Here is a 17,734-nt window from a genome sequence, read left to right on the forward strand (position 1 = left end):
TGCGCCGGCAAATTTTCTCCCCACAAATCCACTTGGTTGACTCAGAAACGATTTTTAAATGTTCGCGCTTCCGGCGCGCACGGCAATCCCCGCAAGGCGCCGACACTGGATGACGTCACCCGGATAAACCAACCATCAGGAGGCGCTCCTTCCCGCCGCAGATTCTGTGTGTGTCTGAGCGTGCGGCTGCCCCCTTTTCTTGTTGTCTTGTCGCGTTTGCTTTGAAGTACTTTGAACCACAGCGTGTGGCCTAGGATTTCACGCCGTTGACGTGCGATGTCACAGCCAGGAAACCGGTGCTACGTGCTCGGGTGCAGAAAGACTTATAACGCGAATCCCGAGCTTAGATTTCACCGACCTCGCAATGGCGAAACGAAACGAAAGTGGGAGGCAGCGATCGCCAGCCACTACTGTGGTGTGGCCCAAGGATTGAATGTTTCACGCGTCTGTTCCTGTCATTTCGCCGACGACGCCTATTTTGATGAAGATGTATTGCAAATTCCGGAGTTGGAGATGGAGCAAGTTGGGCTACGGCAGAAACAGAAGCGGCTGAAGATTGACGCCGTGCCTACCACCCCTACCACATTCGATCAGGAACAAGGGCAGGAACCAGTAACGGAGGTAAGTGACAATTTTGCGTGGTCACAGCTATACGCTGCGATGAAAAATATCAGTTGTCACAGTAAACATCATCGCGAACACCTGGCCTCGCCGCCGATTGTAACGTCACAGTCACATCGGCTACTAATGTACACAAATTATTACAATGATTGCAGCATCCTGACGCAATAGTACGCGTACTCTAGAGAAAAAAGATTGGTGTGTTGTTGCGGTGCTAATTGTCGCCAGTATTATGCAGGAGTAACGTAACACTCCCACATGACAGCATTATTTTAATCATATTGCAGCTAGTGGATGTTTCTACAGTTCATAGTGTAAGCCTGATGGCAGCATTCAGGGATGTGAAAGCATCGCAACCTGTGTTTGGCTACGTCCGAGACACTTGCATCAGTATTCTACTGCAGCCTTGTTGCTAACTTCTGGCTCTATTTCAGGCGGCAGCAAGCACGTCAACGGAATCAACTGGATTTGGTATGTTTTGTCAAGCCACGAAAATATTGCAATTCTTTTTGCACGTCCCACAAAATAATGGATATGTACGAGTCCTGAAAATTGTAGAGTTCTGTGAAAGGAATCTTGTGTGATGCGGCTGCCAGCGTTTATAACGTAATGTCGACAGGAAAATAACTGTGCCAGTGAAATAGGGACCGCAAAGGGGAAGATTTATTTGCATAGTCATTTTTATATTTGTTATTGTACCTGCTAGGCCCTCAACATATTCTTTTGAGTGTTAACACTCAAGGCCATATTTCAGATGTGGAGGTCATGGCTGAAGCAAGTGCTGGGGACCCACTTCCCACTTCACGGCGCATCTCACAAGGGGGTTGTCATCCCCTGATTCCAGGAAGAGGAAAACAATGGACACAGACTTGCATAGCGTACTAGTACACCAGATATGGATCTGCCAACATGAACCCTCCTAACATCCCTGTGGCAGCGTACCTGTAACCGCCCAGACTTCACACCACATTAATGTAGAACCACAGCACAACATAATAAAATAGCTTAGGTTTATTTGCCTCCCATACATAATGGGAGGCAAATAAACCTAAGCTATTTCGTTATTCCCACTCCGTCATACTCCACTGTACAATAAATCGATAAATTATAGGGTCATTCTTTATTCCCGTCACTACACCGCATTGAAAATCTGCACAGAATTCAAAATATTCCCACCTTGGCACTAACTTAGTGCAGTACAGTCTGGATTTGATGCAGGAGCTAATACTGCCACGTGTAGTAGTTTTTGCTGTACAGATGGGTAGACAGTCTGTTGACTGCAACTGGAGATACAGAGTGACAAGACAAAACATCCCCCACACTGCAATGACGAAAAGACGAAAATTGCAGCAAGACGAAAATTTTGCTGACATAGGCACCCTACATTGACTTTTAAGAACACTCTCTCAGCCTCTGTAAACCGCATTAGGTAAACGTCCATAATTTCCTAAGTTAGCCCATTCATGGCGTCACCCCGGTTTTCAAAAACTCTGTTCAATTATTCCTTTACTTGCCGACGACAAGGATGTCCGAAAGGGTGTGCTTCATTTGAGCCTTCGTGTTGTGTTGTTTACTGTCTTTCCCATAGCTCAGGCTTGCCTGTCATGGGGTATGCCCTTTCAAGAATTTATGCCATGAACTCATGACCCAGCCCTCGACGGCTACATTTTGCTGTTTAGGCAATGGCGAGTCATTACACTTCTGCACAGAGAGCAAAGTCTCGAATACTCCGAATGAAAGCGTGATAAGCAACATAGGTTTCAGGCGTTAACATGTAATTACCTTACTCTTACTTAAAGTCTAGTCAATCCTTTTATTTTTTGTTACTTTTTTAGGTTTGAGCATAAAATTATTACTAGTATTAGTGTTGCTTGTACTATACAACCAAGCATTAGTATTACGTACCAAAATACCTGAGCATAAAAAGTGTTACATATTAGTAATGTGATGCCCACCTTATTCCACACTTTATACGCATTCATCAAAACTGGAATATAATTATCGCACTTGTGAGCTCCCCAATTTCAATTCAATTTTAATGGCAATTGAAATTTAAAGGTTCTATACAGGGTAGTTACAGCATCGGTCACTGATTTAAATTGTGATTACGTGATTCTAATTGCTATCTAAATAACCGGATTTTGTGCTATTTAAGCGTGCTTTTATAAAAACCCGAGTAGTTTGTTTGCATGCAAATTGATTCACTTGAAAAGCCTAAACCAAGGTATCCAAAGTGAGGCGACGTGAGAAATAATGTCGGGTGTGTTAAGCACCATCAGCATTCGGGCCTGTAAATCAGCGCGATAAGATGGGCTGTGTGGGTGATGCTACATGATGGTGGGCCTTGAAGCGCGTGTGAGACCACGTGGGAGGCTTTAAACACTCGTGCAGTAATGCTTCTCAAACAAAGTGAGCAAAACTTTTTTTTTTTTTTGCTTCTCATACACTCTGTGAGAAAGATGAACTCCGCAGCCTTTTTAGCACGAGGAGGGCTTTGAAGATATGACGATGCGTGGCTTTGGTTGTACATACTATTATGTGCTCTAAGTTATGACCTCGACAACTTTTTGCTGCACGCTTTGTTTTAACACAGGCTCTGGAGTGTACAAGCGGCACTCAGCTCACTTGGATTAAAGCAGCCGACGGGAAGTTACCCACTGGTGCCCTTCAGGGTGGAAACACGTCAACGGGCGAGCTTCTCTACATTGGTCGCGTACATCACAATGGCACCCTCACTGTGGGCAAATTGCAGACCTCTCTGGGATGTGTCTCCATCGGGTACTTTGGGAAAGAATACTGTCACAGCGAGTACGAGGTGCTGGTGTGGCCTATTGTCCAGCTTGTGAAGTAAACCTTATGACGGTGCGATAAGAAGCCACAACGCTCATGGCGCAGAGAAACTCCATCGAACCAATATGAACATCCCCTGATCACTGATGTTATCCACAATGAGAACCCATCGGTGTTGCTCATAATAATGAATATTGCTCGGCAAAGTAACCCCTCAGCTGTGTCTCTGCTGCTCAAACTGAATGTAAATGAAAAGCACAATGCAGCCTGGTTTATTAATAAATGAGTCGATTTTCAAATAAATAGCCATATGTGAACTACAACAGACTCGCTTTGGTTTCTTGCTACCTGAGAAGCACACCGAGCAGAAAGGGCGTCTATACCAATGCCCAGTTTTATCCCGTTGAAGGGGTGACTACAGGGACCACGACCACTGCCAGAAGCCACCAATTGGGAGACAAATTGAGTGCAAAGGGTTCCAACCTATGGTCGGCCTAATTTAACTTTCTTCGAGGACAAATGGCCGCCCCATTGGACGCATGACCAATGGGTCGGTCATTATTTATTTATGTGACATAAACTTAAAGTGTGCTTCACCCGCATACTCCCATAGGCGCAATCCATTAACGAATGCAAAATCGCCCGTAGTTGGTTCGGTTGATGTCATTCTGCGTTTGATCTATAGAGGTACGTTCTTTAAAGGGTCTCTGACCAGAAGCTGGAGTGACCTTTCCGCAGCTGCCGCCGATAGACTACACGAAAGCAACTTCACATGCGAAAATGTATGTGTTAAAGGGATAGTCGCATCCGGAAGCGTGTTCCGGAACTATTATGGTCATGTTCCCTGTCGTTCATAATGTGCGCCGGCAAATTTTCTCCCCACAAATCCACTTGGTTGACTCAGAAACGATTTTTAAATGTTCGCGCTTCCGGCGCGCACGGCAATCCCCGCAAGGCGCCGACACTGGATGACGTCACCCGGATAAACCAACCATCAGGAGGCGCTCCTTCCCGCCGCAGATTCTGTGTGTGTCTGAGCGTGCGGCTGCCCCTTTTTCTTGTTGTCTTGTCGCGTTTGCTTTGAAGTACTTTGAACCACAGCGTGTGGCCTAGGATTTCACGCCGTTGACGTGCGATGTCACAGCCAGGAAACCGGTGCTACGTGCTCGGGTGCAGAAAGACTTATAACGCGAATCCCGAGCTTAGATTTCACCGACCTCGCAATGGCGAAACGAAACGAAAGTGGGAGGCAGCGATCGCCAGCCACTACTGTGGTGTGGCCCAAGGATTGAATGTTTCACGCGTCTGTTCCTGTCATTTCGCCGACGACGCCTATTTTGATGAAGATGTATTGCAAATTCCGGAGTTGGAGATGGAGCAAGTTGGGCTACGGCAGAAACAGAAGCGGCTGAAGATTGACGCCGTGCCTACCACCCCTACCACATTCGATCAGGAACAAGGGCAGGAACCAGTAACGGAGGTAAGTGACAATTTTGCGTGGTCACAGCTATACGCTGCGATGAAAAATATCAGTTGTCACAGTAAACATCATCGCGAACACCTGGCCTCGCCGCCGATTGTAACGTCACAGTCACATCGGCTACTAATGTACACAAATTATTACAATGATTGCAGCATTCTGACGCAATAGTACGCGTACTCTAGAGAAAAAAGATTGGTGTGTTGTTGCGGTGCTAATTGTCGCCAGTATTATGCAGGAGTAACGTAACACTCCCACATGACAGCATTATTTTAATCATATTGCAGCTAGTGGATGTTTCTACAGTTCATAGTGTAAGCCTGATGGCAGCATTCAGGGATGTGAAAGCATCGCAACCTGTGTTTGGCTACGTCCGAGACACTTGCATCAGTATTCTACTGCAGCCTTGTTGCTAATTTCTGGCTCTATTTCAGGCGGCAGCAAGCACGTCAACGGAATCAACTGGATTTGGTATGTTTTGTCAAGCCACGAAAATATTGCAATTCTTTTTGCACGTCCCACAAAATAATGGATATGTACGAGTCCTGAAAATTGTAGAGTTCTGTGAAAGGAATCTTGTGTGATGCGGCTGCCAGCGTTTATAACGTAATGTCGACAGGAAAATAACTGTGCCAGTGAAATAGGGACCGCAAAGGGGAAGATTTATTTGCATAGTCATTTTTATATTTGTTATTGTACCTGCTAGGCCCTCAACATATTCTTTTGAGTGTTAACACTCAAGGCCATATTTCAGATGTGGAGGTCATGGCTGAAGCAAGTGCTGGGGACCCACTTCCCACTTCACGGCGCATCTCACAAGGGGGTTGTCATCCCCTGATTCCAGGAAGAGGAAAACAATGGACACAGACTTGCATAGCGTACTAGTACACCAGATATGGATCTGCCAACATGAACCCTCCTAACATCCCTGTGGCAGCGTACCTGTAACCGCCCAGACTTCACACCACATTAATGTAGAACCACAGCACAACATAATAAAATAGCTTAGGTTTATTTGCCTCCCATACATAATGGGAGGCAAATAAACCTAAGCTATTTCGTTATTCCCACTCCGTCATACTCCACAGTACAATAAATCGATAAATTATAGGGTCATTCTTTATTCCCGTCACTACACCGCATTGAAAATCTGCACAGAATTCAAAATATTCCCACCTTGGCACTAACTTAGTGCAGTACAGTCTGGATTTGATGCAGGAGCTAATACTGCCACGTGTAGTAGTTTTTGCTGTACAGATGGGTAGACAGTCTGTTGACTGCAACTGGAGATACAGAGTGACAAGACAAAACATCCCCCACACTGCAATGACGAAAAGACGAAAATTGCAGCAAGTCGAAAATTTTGCTGACATAGGCACACTTTGTGTAAATGAGCCCTTGGCCATCCCCCTTGCCTCCCATCAGAGGTTTTGGAGGATACTATAGGTGTGTGGTGTACGGATAGGTTTATCCGTACACCAGACACCAATAGTATCCTCCTAAACCTCTGATGGGAGGCAAGGGGGATGACCAAGGGCTCATTTACACAAAGTGTGCCTATGTCAGCAAAATTTTTGTCTTGCCACTACATGTCTCCAGTTCCAGCCATCAGTATGCACCAGCTTGTCTCTCTTGTCAAGACACCCTTGCTTCGATGGTCCTAACGCTGATAGCCTTGATAGGACGTAGATGGGAACTCCCTCCTGATGGCTCGGACAACGCATCCAGGAACCTGTCGTCTGTTCCTTGGACCAAGGTATCCCCAGACCCATCTCGTGAATGACGAGTATGCCGTGAACCTCAGGCAGCTGGAAAAGACAAATCCACATGACATTTCTTTTTGTTTAGCATTATATCTTGTGGGCATTTGCATACCTGCCAAATCTCCCACAGTGTTGGGAAGACGATGTCCAGAACAGAAGAACAGACACTATCCCAACCTTGGAGTTCAAAGCCTGTGCATTCCTTTCTTAGTTCCGGGGTCTCCCGCATTTTGAATGTGGAAGGTTGGCAGGTGTGCAACATAGTACAACAGAAAAATGGTCCGCCTATTTCAGGATGAACCCGATTCCAACAGCTAACTCCCTCCCGAACCAGCTTCCCTCCAATTCCGGCAAAATACAATTTCTCCCAAAATATATTACTCTTACATTCTTCAGTAACATGCTCCCCCCCCCCCTTTAATGGCACCTCAAATGCTTCTGTTTTCAGACTTGTAAGACTATCCTTCGGAATTCCCACTGGATATCTGTCAATCAGGGTTTTGTGTTGCCAATCAGGCCATGGCTAACTGGCATTTTGAGAGCATGTCGAGACTAGCTGAGGCGACTGTGTTGCATCACCTTTCCTAATGGAATTGTTGGACCAGGATTCTGGGTCGTTCCACGGCTGTCGGCCACGCGTATGATTTATGGGGGGCAAACTTGCGTAGGCCAAAAAGCTGCTGAGAATAGCCGCCCTTTTGTATACAACCCCTGTCCAATTTAGGTTCGACAATTTGCGTAACCAACAACACCCGACTAGCACCCGAGTTTACCCTTCCGAATCTTGATGGGAGGTCATTTACCGAAAAAATCATTACGGTCGTAATCATAGCAAACGGAAGAGCACTGCAGCAGGCTTACCTGTGGTCCTGGGGATTGAGTCGCCTAAAATGTTGATCATAGCGGCAGAATTGGGGCGCGTACACCACTAGAAACTCCCTACGGAGGCAGATGTCCCTGAGTAATGGGTGTTGTGTTATGCACTGCACGGCGGCACTGTTGCACATTTCTACCACCCTGGCAACAGAATGGCAACACAGGCGCTCGTCGGGCTCCTGTGGGTCGCAGACTCCACACAGACACCTGCCGACAACAATTTCAACATTCTAAACTGTTTCGCACATCCGACGGCAACCATGCAAAGAGATACGTCACCTGAAAATGTCATCCCGCGGGTTAGCGGCAGCCACATCTCGTGCATGGTCGGCGGGTTCCAGAGGCATTGGGTCCGTAGAGTATGGGTCATCATCCAGCATTAACTCGTCGCCGCTACCGCTTACATGTTCGTCAGAATCTCCCCCAGACAGAGAAACATCACTCTCGTTTTCAGACTCCATGTTTGCTACCTTCGCCTTCGCTTCGCGATCGCCAAACAGGCGCGCGGCTCGCATTTACCCAGGGCGCGCGCTGATTGGCCTTATCCGGGTGACGTTTGCTTCCACTTTTAGAGAGCGAGGGCGCAAGGATTCCGGTTTCCTTTTCATCGGATTGCGCGGAAAGTACGCCGCGGATCGAAATGGTATTTTCGGGCCCATTTCAGTGGTCGGCAAGGAATTAGAATTCGCATTAGTTTCGAAATTGACCTCGGATAATGCGACTGTCCCTTTAACACTTGGTAGTTTTCGTAAACTCGAATTTTAAACATCACGGTTCGCTCCGACACTGGCACACCTGGTGTCAAACCGAGAAAACTTACGCATGTATAGAAAACTCATCTGGGCACAGCGCTGAAATGACGTCAGACGCCCATGCTACCAACGCGCAGAATTCCGTCACGCGATCAAGCACTACAACAAGAACTTTCTGCAAGAATCGACATTTCTACGTCAATATAGTGTTGTCACAATGTCTGGAAATAAAAAGTTTACACAAACTTCAACATCTGCGTCATATTTTATGACTGCGATAATCCAATTGGCAACTTTTGTGGAAAGCGAAACTATAGCTACGACAACTTTCGGGATCGAGCGAGCTCTTTCACTAGAGTTCGTGTTTGTATTTCCAAGCTTCTATTTTAATATCTTTTGGAACAACCGACCAATTTATCGAGTTACACTCTTGGATTTCATTCGACATGCCTCTCGGTTGTGTCGTCGAAGGGTGCCCGCCAGGGATGTCCAAACACCCCCCACGTTCTGGTAGAGAGTCTCGCGCAGCGAATTACATCCTGTACTGTCAAACTTGGGCTGTAGGACCACAGCCATGCAGATGATCGTCTTCTTTGTCGGTCGTTTGATTATGCATCTTAATGTTGAAATGCCGTTCATAATGAACCTGTATTCTAATGTACTGTGTTCTAACGTAATAACATGTACAAATAAAACGGGAAAGCTGTGCAGAGATGTCACCATTGGGCCACGATTATTTCCGTGTCTAAGAAAAATTCCTTAAGTGGAACCTTCACCAAGCATACTCCCCCACCCCCCACAGCAGTGAATTTCTGGGAAAATCACTGGTGTACGCACGGAGAGTTCTTGGCGACGGTTACATCCGATACCGCACTATCAACCGCAGCGGCAGCTATGGCTTGACATTATTGGAGGGTGTGCTGGCAGTGATGTAGAGAGGCGCAGCTTTTGCCAATTCCATTTTAAGAGTGCAGACTATCAGAAGGACCCGTCAGTTGTGCAACAACTGGGTTTGAGTACAAAGAACCTCCGCCTACGAAAGTCCGCACTAGTTCCTTGCCTTCCTTGAATCTACCTTCCAGGAGTGTTGCATCTGGACGTGACGAAGTTAGTGGCTTCTGTATAATGGATACTATGATTACTCTGGTTGTGAGAACTACGTTGCGGCATGCAGATGTTATAAGATCATTTATGCAACAAAGAAAAACAAGGATATATGTCAATTGCAGTTTATGCACTAAATCAAAACATTGTACAACTCTGTGTGTTGTTCACAATGCAGCTATGCCAGTGCAGTAAGCAATACCCACAGTACGTACAATGAAGTTGTGTACTCTGCGTGCAGGTGTAGTTTTTAATTGTTGTCACAGCAGTGTGCACCAATGTAGTTCGTGACTTTTTTTTGGGAAGGATGTGGAACCAAATGTAGGAAATAGAAAGGAGGGATCGGGTACAAGTTTCATTTTGTTTGTTCTCGTTGTAATATGCAGCATGCTGTACATAGTAAAGGAGGGTTCAAGATTCTAAACCAGTTTAGCCCAACTGAAATCCTTAGTTTACCCCAAACTGTACTAGTGTTGTCTAATCTGGGGAGAGGGCTACTACGATATAATTGCTGTGAACAAAAAAAAAATAGCCTGGCGTATCACAATCACGTCTATAGATGCACATGCCCATCAGCTCCTTCAAGTCATGCAAATACTTAGAGTAGACAAAGTGTTGACTTGGAAATTAGGCATTTACACAAAATCGCCTTGTAAAATCAGGATCTTCGAGCACCATCCCAAACACTGTCATTACGGTATGAAATCCGAAACTGTGCCCCTTACAAAGTCCTACTGCTCCAGACCAACTATGGAAGTCAGGGGACACCCTTCCTCATTCAGACTTTTCCGAACAAATTTGGTCAGGTGATTGGAAATCCCCTCCTGTGTCCAGTTTCAAAACAGAGTTACATAAACTTGTTGGAGTCTTATTAAGGATAGGCCACTATGTTATATCAATTTTTTGTATATCCGTGTGAATAGGTGTACACTTTCGTGCAATTGTGTATTTTATTTATGTGATTGTGACTTGCTATAGGCTCATGGTGGCAATATCTCAGTTATCGCACACTGCATTGGTGCCAGGCATTGCACCTCGCTCCTCAGGCTAACGCTTCGTATGCCTAGTAGCCTCATTTCATTTTCTACGAGGGGTGTTCAAGTCAAACCGGGACTTTTCATTTTTCGCAAAAGCAAAATGAACTTACAGGCGAGAAATTAGTTTTATTTTTCAACGTAATCTCCAGCTGCAGTAATGCACTTGTCCCAGCGTTTCATGAGGGCTTGGATGCCAGCAGCGTAGAAATCATTACCGGCGCATAGCAGCCATGATCGGACCGCATTCTTGACCTCGTCGTCGCAGCTGAAGTGGCGGCCCCCAAGGAACGCCTTCAGTGGCCGGAAGAGATGGAAATCGCTGGGGGCGAGGTCTGGACTGTAAGAGGGATGGGGCAGCAACTGCCAGCCAAGTTTCTGTAAGGTGCGTGTCGAGAGATGCGCGGTATGCGGGCGTGCATTATCCTGTAGTAGGAGGACTCCTTTGGTGATGAGGCCCGGCCGCTTTTGCTTCAGCGCCTTATGCACATCCCTGAGAACCTGGCAGTAATATGCACTATTCATGGTGGTACCACGTTTAGACTCAGGAGTGAAATGGTGAACCCACGTTTCATCACACGTGATGATCCGATCAAGGAACGGCTGTCGTCAGTGTCGAAACGGTACCTTAGCTCTTGGAAGATTTCCAGTCTTCTCTGCCGGTCAAACACGGAGAGCTGCCTCGGGACCCAACGGGCACTAACTTTCCGAAACTGGAGGTGTTCATGAATGATAGCGTTCAACGTTCCCACAGAAAGGCAAGTTCGAGACATGTTATCCGTCGGTTCTTGAGGATCAGGCGCTCCACAAGCTGGATGTTCTCAGCAACTCTTACACTGGGCTCTGAGCCGCCCCGGCCGGGATCGTCCTGCACTGATCTACGGCCGTCTCGGAAGCGTTTGCACCACTCAAACGCTTTGCTGCGGCTAAGTGTATCGTGGCCATACTGAGCCTGAAGTCTTCTGTGAATTTCAGATGACTTTACTCCTTCATTCACGAGAAACTTCATGACAATTCGCTGTTCGATGTGCGCGCTCACCTCGTTGTCGGCCATCTTGTCCAGCACGTGTCTTCTGTTTTGCACAAACATTGGACCACCACGTGGTGAACGCGGAGGCCTGTCGCGTGTGAAAATGACGAAAAAGAAGTAGCGCGACACATTTGTCCACTCAGGAGACAGAAAGTCCCGGTTTGACTTGAACACCCCTCGTATGACATGCAAAATCAAAATGAACTGAATCAAAAATAGAGACCTTCATCAATTTGTATGGCTTTTTAAAACAATGTTAGGGTGATGACTTCATGGATGGGGAAGGAACAGTAGAGGTAGACTCATCTGAAATGGTCACAACTGTTGTCTGTCAGGTAGGGGACCAATTTATTTGATAAATGTGATAGATAGCGTGAGTTTTCTAGTAGAATATGATCAGCTCAAGAAGCCGGCAACGCACACAGTAGCCTGGACGCCATTAATTAGCAATTAGAGCAATTTGGGACCCCCACAATAATTAGGATCATTCAGTGAGTCATTACACTAATTGGGGAGCATCTAAGACGTGTCCAGACCACAGTGCGAGTTGCCGGCTACTTGAGCTGATAAAAAATAAAAAATAGGTAGAAAATAAGATAAAAAGATAGAAATAGAGTGGAGAGAAGGAGTTTAGTTGAAGATCAACGACGCCATTTTGAAGAAAGGGGTACGGAACGGCCGCTGACCATCGCTGGGCGACGGAGCACAGAGGCAGGTTGGAAAGCATCACAGCTGTGACCCACCAGTTCTAGACATCCTGTGACGTCATCATGGCATGTCTGGGCAGGTTAGGACAGCTCTGGACATGCAAGGAGAGAAACACTCATAAGGGCCGGGTCCCATAGCTTTATGCGAGCAGCAGCAGCATAGCAGCAGCGGTGCGGCAGCAGCAGCACGGCAACATGGCAGCAGAACAGCTTTCTGCTGCCGCTGCTCTGCTGCTGGAGGCGTCCCATAGCTTCGTTTTGAATTAGCGGCAGCAGCGGCTTAGGAAACACAAAACGGGTTGGCAACTGTGGCATTGTTTATATTTCGCACATTCCGAAGGCGTACGCAGCGGCTAAGCGTTTTAGTGCACACACCTAGGAACGCAATCCTAGGTGAAAGGCGTTTGTGTGAGAGATATATTGTGGATTTGGAGCTCATAAGTGAACTTTGAGATGAGTGTAGTGGTGGTCTGAGCTACGTATTACCTGGCTCTTCGTTGATGTGTAGTCAGTTTCATGACATATTCAACGTAGGTTCGTCCTACTGCTGTGCAGAACAGTCCTTGCTGTGTGGTGTGGAGATTCTTCTACGGGATTTTGTCGTATAAATATTGCCTCGCTACTATAGTATTCGATATTTTGATTTACGGTGACTGTCAAATGCGTACGTTGCTCATAGTGAAATAAAACTGTAACGAAAACAAAGGCCCCTTCTGCTAGTACTCACTGCTTTCTGCCTGTTTTCACAAGGAATGGGTTCATTATCTATCTCTATCGAACCTTTTTTTGTTGTCTGAACGTTGTCTATCTCCATATAACCCTTTTCAATGGTCAGTTTCATTTACAACTACCTAGCAAGGTCTTGGAATACCGACCACAAGAAATTTGTTCGGTTTGGTTTTCACACGGCATGGACGTGAAAGTAATTTGCTTGTACGTTATCAGGTCACGGGTTTTGAAGTACTTTCCAGAAAACAAGCGAACATGTAGCTACAACTGGTACACAACATATGTATCACGTAGGTTCGGTCGAACACTTTATGAACTGAATTATGTCCTGAAAGCGCACTTCACGCAGTCCCGATGATTGAACACTCGCTCCAAACTACTGGCAATCACAAGTGTATCCAGGTCTTCAGAATCAAATCACAGAACAACCAGAAACAAACCTTCTGCCGTCACTCACCGCCATGCTAACCCTAAACACCGTCGAACGAAAACAATACAATACCAACCAGCCTCCTGATTGGCCTTCGAGACCGGCTGCTCAGGCTGCAGAGCAACAGGGCAGCACAGCAACCAAAAATTCGGATACGACAGCAGCAGGGAATTTCTGCAGCTCGGCAGCGCTGCTGCTCTCGCCCAGTGCTATGGGACCGTTGGTGTCGCTGCAGCTCTGCTGCTGCTCTGCTGCTGGTGCTCAAATCGAGGCTATGGGACCCCGCCTCAATACAGAGGCTGTGAAAGCAAGAGTAAATATGCTAACCATCAATAGCTAACAACAAAAATAATTAGTTACACAACAAATCAGCCCACCACAACAGGAGCGCAGAACGATGCGACTGCTCCATCCCTCAGCCAGGCAGAGAACTGACTCGTAATGGTTTTTTCTCCTCTATATAGTCATGCAACTGCAACCCCCTAGCGGTTACTTTCTCAACTAATTTCATGACAAAATTATTAAGAATCAGGCCAGCACTACTCTCGTTTCCAAGGCAGAAGAAGATAGAAAATGGCGGGGATGCCTGGACAACAGCAACCAGCACCCGACATGCACGGGCATGAACGAGCTTACACAACAAATCGGCCCACCACAACGGCAGTCGCAGGAGCGCAGAACGCTACGTCCTTTCCATCCGAGAGCCAGGCATAGAACTGAATTGTAATGCTTTTTTCTCCTCTATAAAGTCATGCATCTGTCCCTCTTGCGGTTGATTTCTGAACTAATTTAATCGCAAAATTATTAAGAATTGTTCTACCACTATTCCCATTCAGGGCAGCACTAGCGTCATCGTCAAGACAAGAATAATCAACATGAATCTCTTCTCATCCAAAAAAGAAAAAATACAAAGCTAGATGCGTCAACAGAGGAAAGCATGCATGTCGGGGCATGTCAGGAGCGCTATTACACGAGAACAAATCGCACGAGCGCTGGGCAACAGAGGAAAGCAAACACAGAAAAACACTTGAACAGAGTGAAAAGACGGGTGTTGTTTCCAATGCAGCCCCCAATAGACCGATTATCTCCGATGAATAGAAGGATTACCCATTGTGTAGGGTACACCACTAGAGGGCGCTACGAGCGACGCCTCACCACTAGGGGCCGCTGCTGTCGCATTCCGCGGATGACGTCATTGCTCTTTCGGGGAGCATGGTGAGAGATAGCGGGAGGCATTGGATGGCGATGCGAAATAGAGCGCCCCCTGGTGCGAGGCTGTGGTGGCGCTGCGGGCGACAGGACAGACGCTCTCGGTGGCGGCTCTCCACGGCGTTGTTATGGTCTCGTGACCGCGATACGCGGCGTCGGCGGCGAAAGGGTTTCGGGTCCAGCGTTGTGTACGAGCCTTTGAGCGAGTTTATATTAATCTCACTCCGTTTATTGTTCAACTGATGGTTGTTGTTTGAGAGCTCAATTGCTATGCTGTGAGATTGGGGTGTACGGCACGCATACGGCATACGACAATATAAATAAATAAATATAACCAAAAGGACGTGCACGATAAATTACGCCACATTATTATGGCTTCCCGTGTTGCTACACTTTGCATTATAAAGGCGCTTTCGCGAACCAATCCGTTCACAAACAGCCGTGTGCATCCCATCGTGTATATATTAGACTTGGATACTTTCCTTTTAATTGCCTAATAACGCTTTTGCGACTCGAGCGCGTATATTAGCAGGCTCCAGACTCGCGCAATATTATTTTGGTGGTGGTGCATATGTTCAGACAAGAGCGGAGGAAAGTGGTTCCCCCTATTTGCTTTATGTATTTATTCACTTCAGTGTATCATTCTCACAGTTTAAATTTAATTAGCGATTAGTAATACTGCAGTATATGCAATTTAGCACACTACAGTGCTGTCAGACATATTGTAAGCACGTTGGCTGCAGAATCACTGGGTAGATATCTGTAAAATTTTAGTGCCTTCTTTTCTGTGGTGGTCACTGTCACTAATAGTGATTCAGTTAAGTGTTGTGGCAATTCCAATGTAAACAGTCATCTGCTATATTGGAAAGTGAGTGACTATGGTCAAACAAGTCTCAATAAACATGATACCTTCTACAATACCATCTGTGGTTCCTAAATGTCGGTATGACAAGGTATGAAGAAATGTTAACGTAGTGCATGCTATTCAAAGCAAGTTCTTCCACGTCGCCCCCCCCCCCCCCATCTACAAACACCCAGAAAACAAAAGCAAAAAAATGGGTCTTGGGTTTGCCTCTGGTAACATAATTTAACTACACAAATGCAGATATGTGCAGTCAAACACATTTGCAATAAGGAAAGCATGAAGATTATTGCAGTTGCAACGATCATGTCAGTAGGTCATGTACATCTTGGTATTTTTGAAATTTCTCAAACATTTCCATATCTTTTATATTCAATGTGCTGGACATCTAGTGTGCACCACCTGATATCGAATCAAAATCTGAGCCAGTATGGGGTCACGAACACACCGGTGTAACCTGAGCAAGAATAAGGTAGACGGCATGTCAACAAGTTGCAAACCGCTGTTCCATCTTGCACATTTGTCATGCTCATCTAGGTATTTTTAAAATTTCTCAAACATTTCCATATCTTTTATATTCAATGTGCTGGACATCTAGTGTGCACCACCTGATATCGAATCAAAATCTGAGCCAGTATGGGGTCACGAACACACCGGTGTATCCTGAGCAAGAATAAGGTAGACGGCATGTCAACAAGTTGCAAACCGCTGTTCCATCTTGCACATTTGTCATGCCTCATCTAGGTATTTTTAAAATTTCTCAAACATTTCCATATCTTTTATATTCAATGTGCTGGACATCTAGTGTGCACCACCTGATATCGAATCAAAATCTGAGCCAGTATGGGGTCACGAACACACCGGTGTATCCTGAGCAAGAATAAGGTAGACGGCATGTCAACAAGTTGCAAACCGCTGTTCCATCTTGCACATTTGTCATGCTCATCTAGGTATTTTTAAAATTTCTCAAACATTTCCATATCTTTTATATTCAATGTGCTGGACATCTAGTGTGCACCACCTGATATCGAATCAAAATCTGAGCCAGTATGGGGTCACGAACACACCGGTGTATCCTGAGCAAGAATAAGGTAGACGGCATGTCAACAAGTTGCAAACCGCTGTTCCATCTTGCACATTTGTCATGCCTCATCTAGGTATTTTTAAAATTTCTCAAACATTTCCATATCTTTTATATTCAATGTGCTGGACATCTAGTGTGCACCACCTGATATCGAATCAAAATCTGAGCCAGTATGGGGTCACGAACACACCGGTGTATCCTGAGCAAGAATAAGGTAGACGGCATGTCAACAAGTTGCAAACCGCTGTTCCATCTTGCACATTTGTCATGCTCATCTAGCTATTTTTAAAATTTCTCAAACATTTGCATATCTTTTATATTCAATGTGCTAGACATCTAGTGTGCACCACCTGATATCGAATCAAAATCTGAGCCAGTATGGGGTCACGAACACACCGGTGTAACATGAGCAACAAAAAGGCAGACCACATGTCAACAAGTTGCAAACCGCTGTTCCATCTTGCACATTTGTCATGCTCATCTAGGTATTTTTAAAATTTCTCAAACATTTCCATATCTTTTATATTCAATGTGCTGGACATCTAGTGTGCACCACCTGATATCGAATCAAAATCTGAGCCAGTATGGGGTCACGAACACACCGGTGTAACATGAGCAACAAAAAGGCAGACCACATGTCAACAAGTTGCAAACCGCTGTTCCATCTTGCACATTTGTCATGCTCATCTAGGTATTTTTAAAATTTCTCAAACATTTCCATATCTTTTATATTCAATGTGCTGGACATCTAGTGTGCACCACCTGATATCGAATCAAAATCTGAGCCAGTATGGGGTCACGAACACACCGGTGTAACATGAGAACAATAAGGCAGACCACATGTTTTTGAAATTTCTATTATTGTAGAAGATATCATGTTTATTGAGACTTGTTTGACCATAATCACTCACTTTCCACTATAGCAGATGACTGTTTACATTGGAATTGCCACAACACTTAACTGGATCACTATTAGTGACAGTGCCCACCACAGAAAAGAAGGCACTAAAATTTTACAGATATCCACCCAGTGATTCTGCAGCCAAGGTGCTTACAATATGTCTGACAGCACTGTAGTGTGCTAAATTGCATATACTGCAGTATTACTAATCGCTAATTAAATTTAAACTAGTATGTGAGAATGATATACTGAAGTGAATAAATACATAAAGCAAATAGGGGGAACCACTTTCCTCCGCTCTTGTCTGAACATATGCACCACCACCAAAATAATATTGCGCGAGTCTGGAGCCTGCTAATATA

General features: G+C 45.6%; 2 protein-coding genes across 2 annotated transcripts; both read left to right on the top strand.

Annotated features, from left to right (window-relative positions):
• The first annotated feature begins 14 nt into the window (after window positions 1–14).
• LOC135388403 (uncharacterized) lies at window positions 15–1,683 on the top strand. Its single transcript, XM_064617963.1, has 3 exons — window positions 15–621; window positions 1,056–1,092; window positions 1,376–1,683. The coding sequence occupies exons 1-3, from the start codon at window positions 277–279 to the stop codon at window positions 1,504–1,506; spliced, it is 513 nt and encodes a 170-aa protein (XP_064474033.1). The 5' UTR covers window positions 15–276; the 3' UTR covers window positions 1,507–1,683.
• A 2,601-nt stretch (window positions 1,684–4,284) lies between these two features.
• LOC135390192 (uncharacterized) lies at window positions 4,285–5,946 on the top strand. The gene is made up of 3 exons (XM_064620158.1): window positions 4,285–4,891; window positions 5,326–5,362; window positions 5,646–5,946. The coding sequence occupies exons 1-3, from the start codon at window positions 4,547–4,549 to the stop codon at window positions 5,774–5,776; spliced, it is 513 nt and encodes a 170-aa protein (XP_064476228.1). The 5' UTR covers window positions 4,285–4,546; the 3' UTR covers window positions 5,777–5,946.
• The last annotated feature ends 11,788 nt before the right edge of the window (window positions 5,947–17,734 follow it).

The sequence above is a fragment of the Ornithodoros turicata genome, chromosome 3, assembly GCF_037126465.1.
Source record: "Ornithodoros turicata isolate Travis chromosome 3, ASM3712646v1, whole genome shotgun sequence".
Classification (NCBI taxonomy): Eukaryota; Metazoa; Arthropoda; class Arachnida; order Ixodida; family Argasidae; genus Ornithodoros; species Ornithodoros turicata.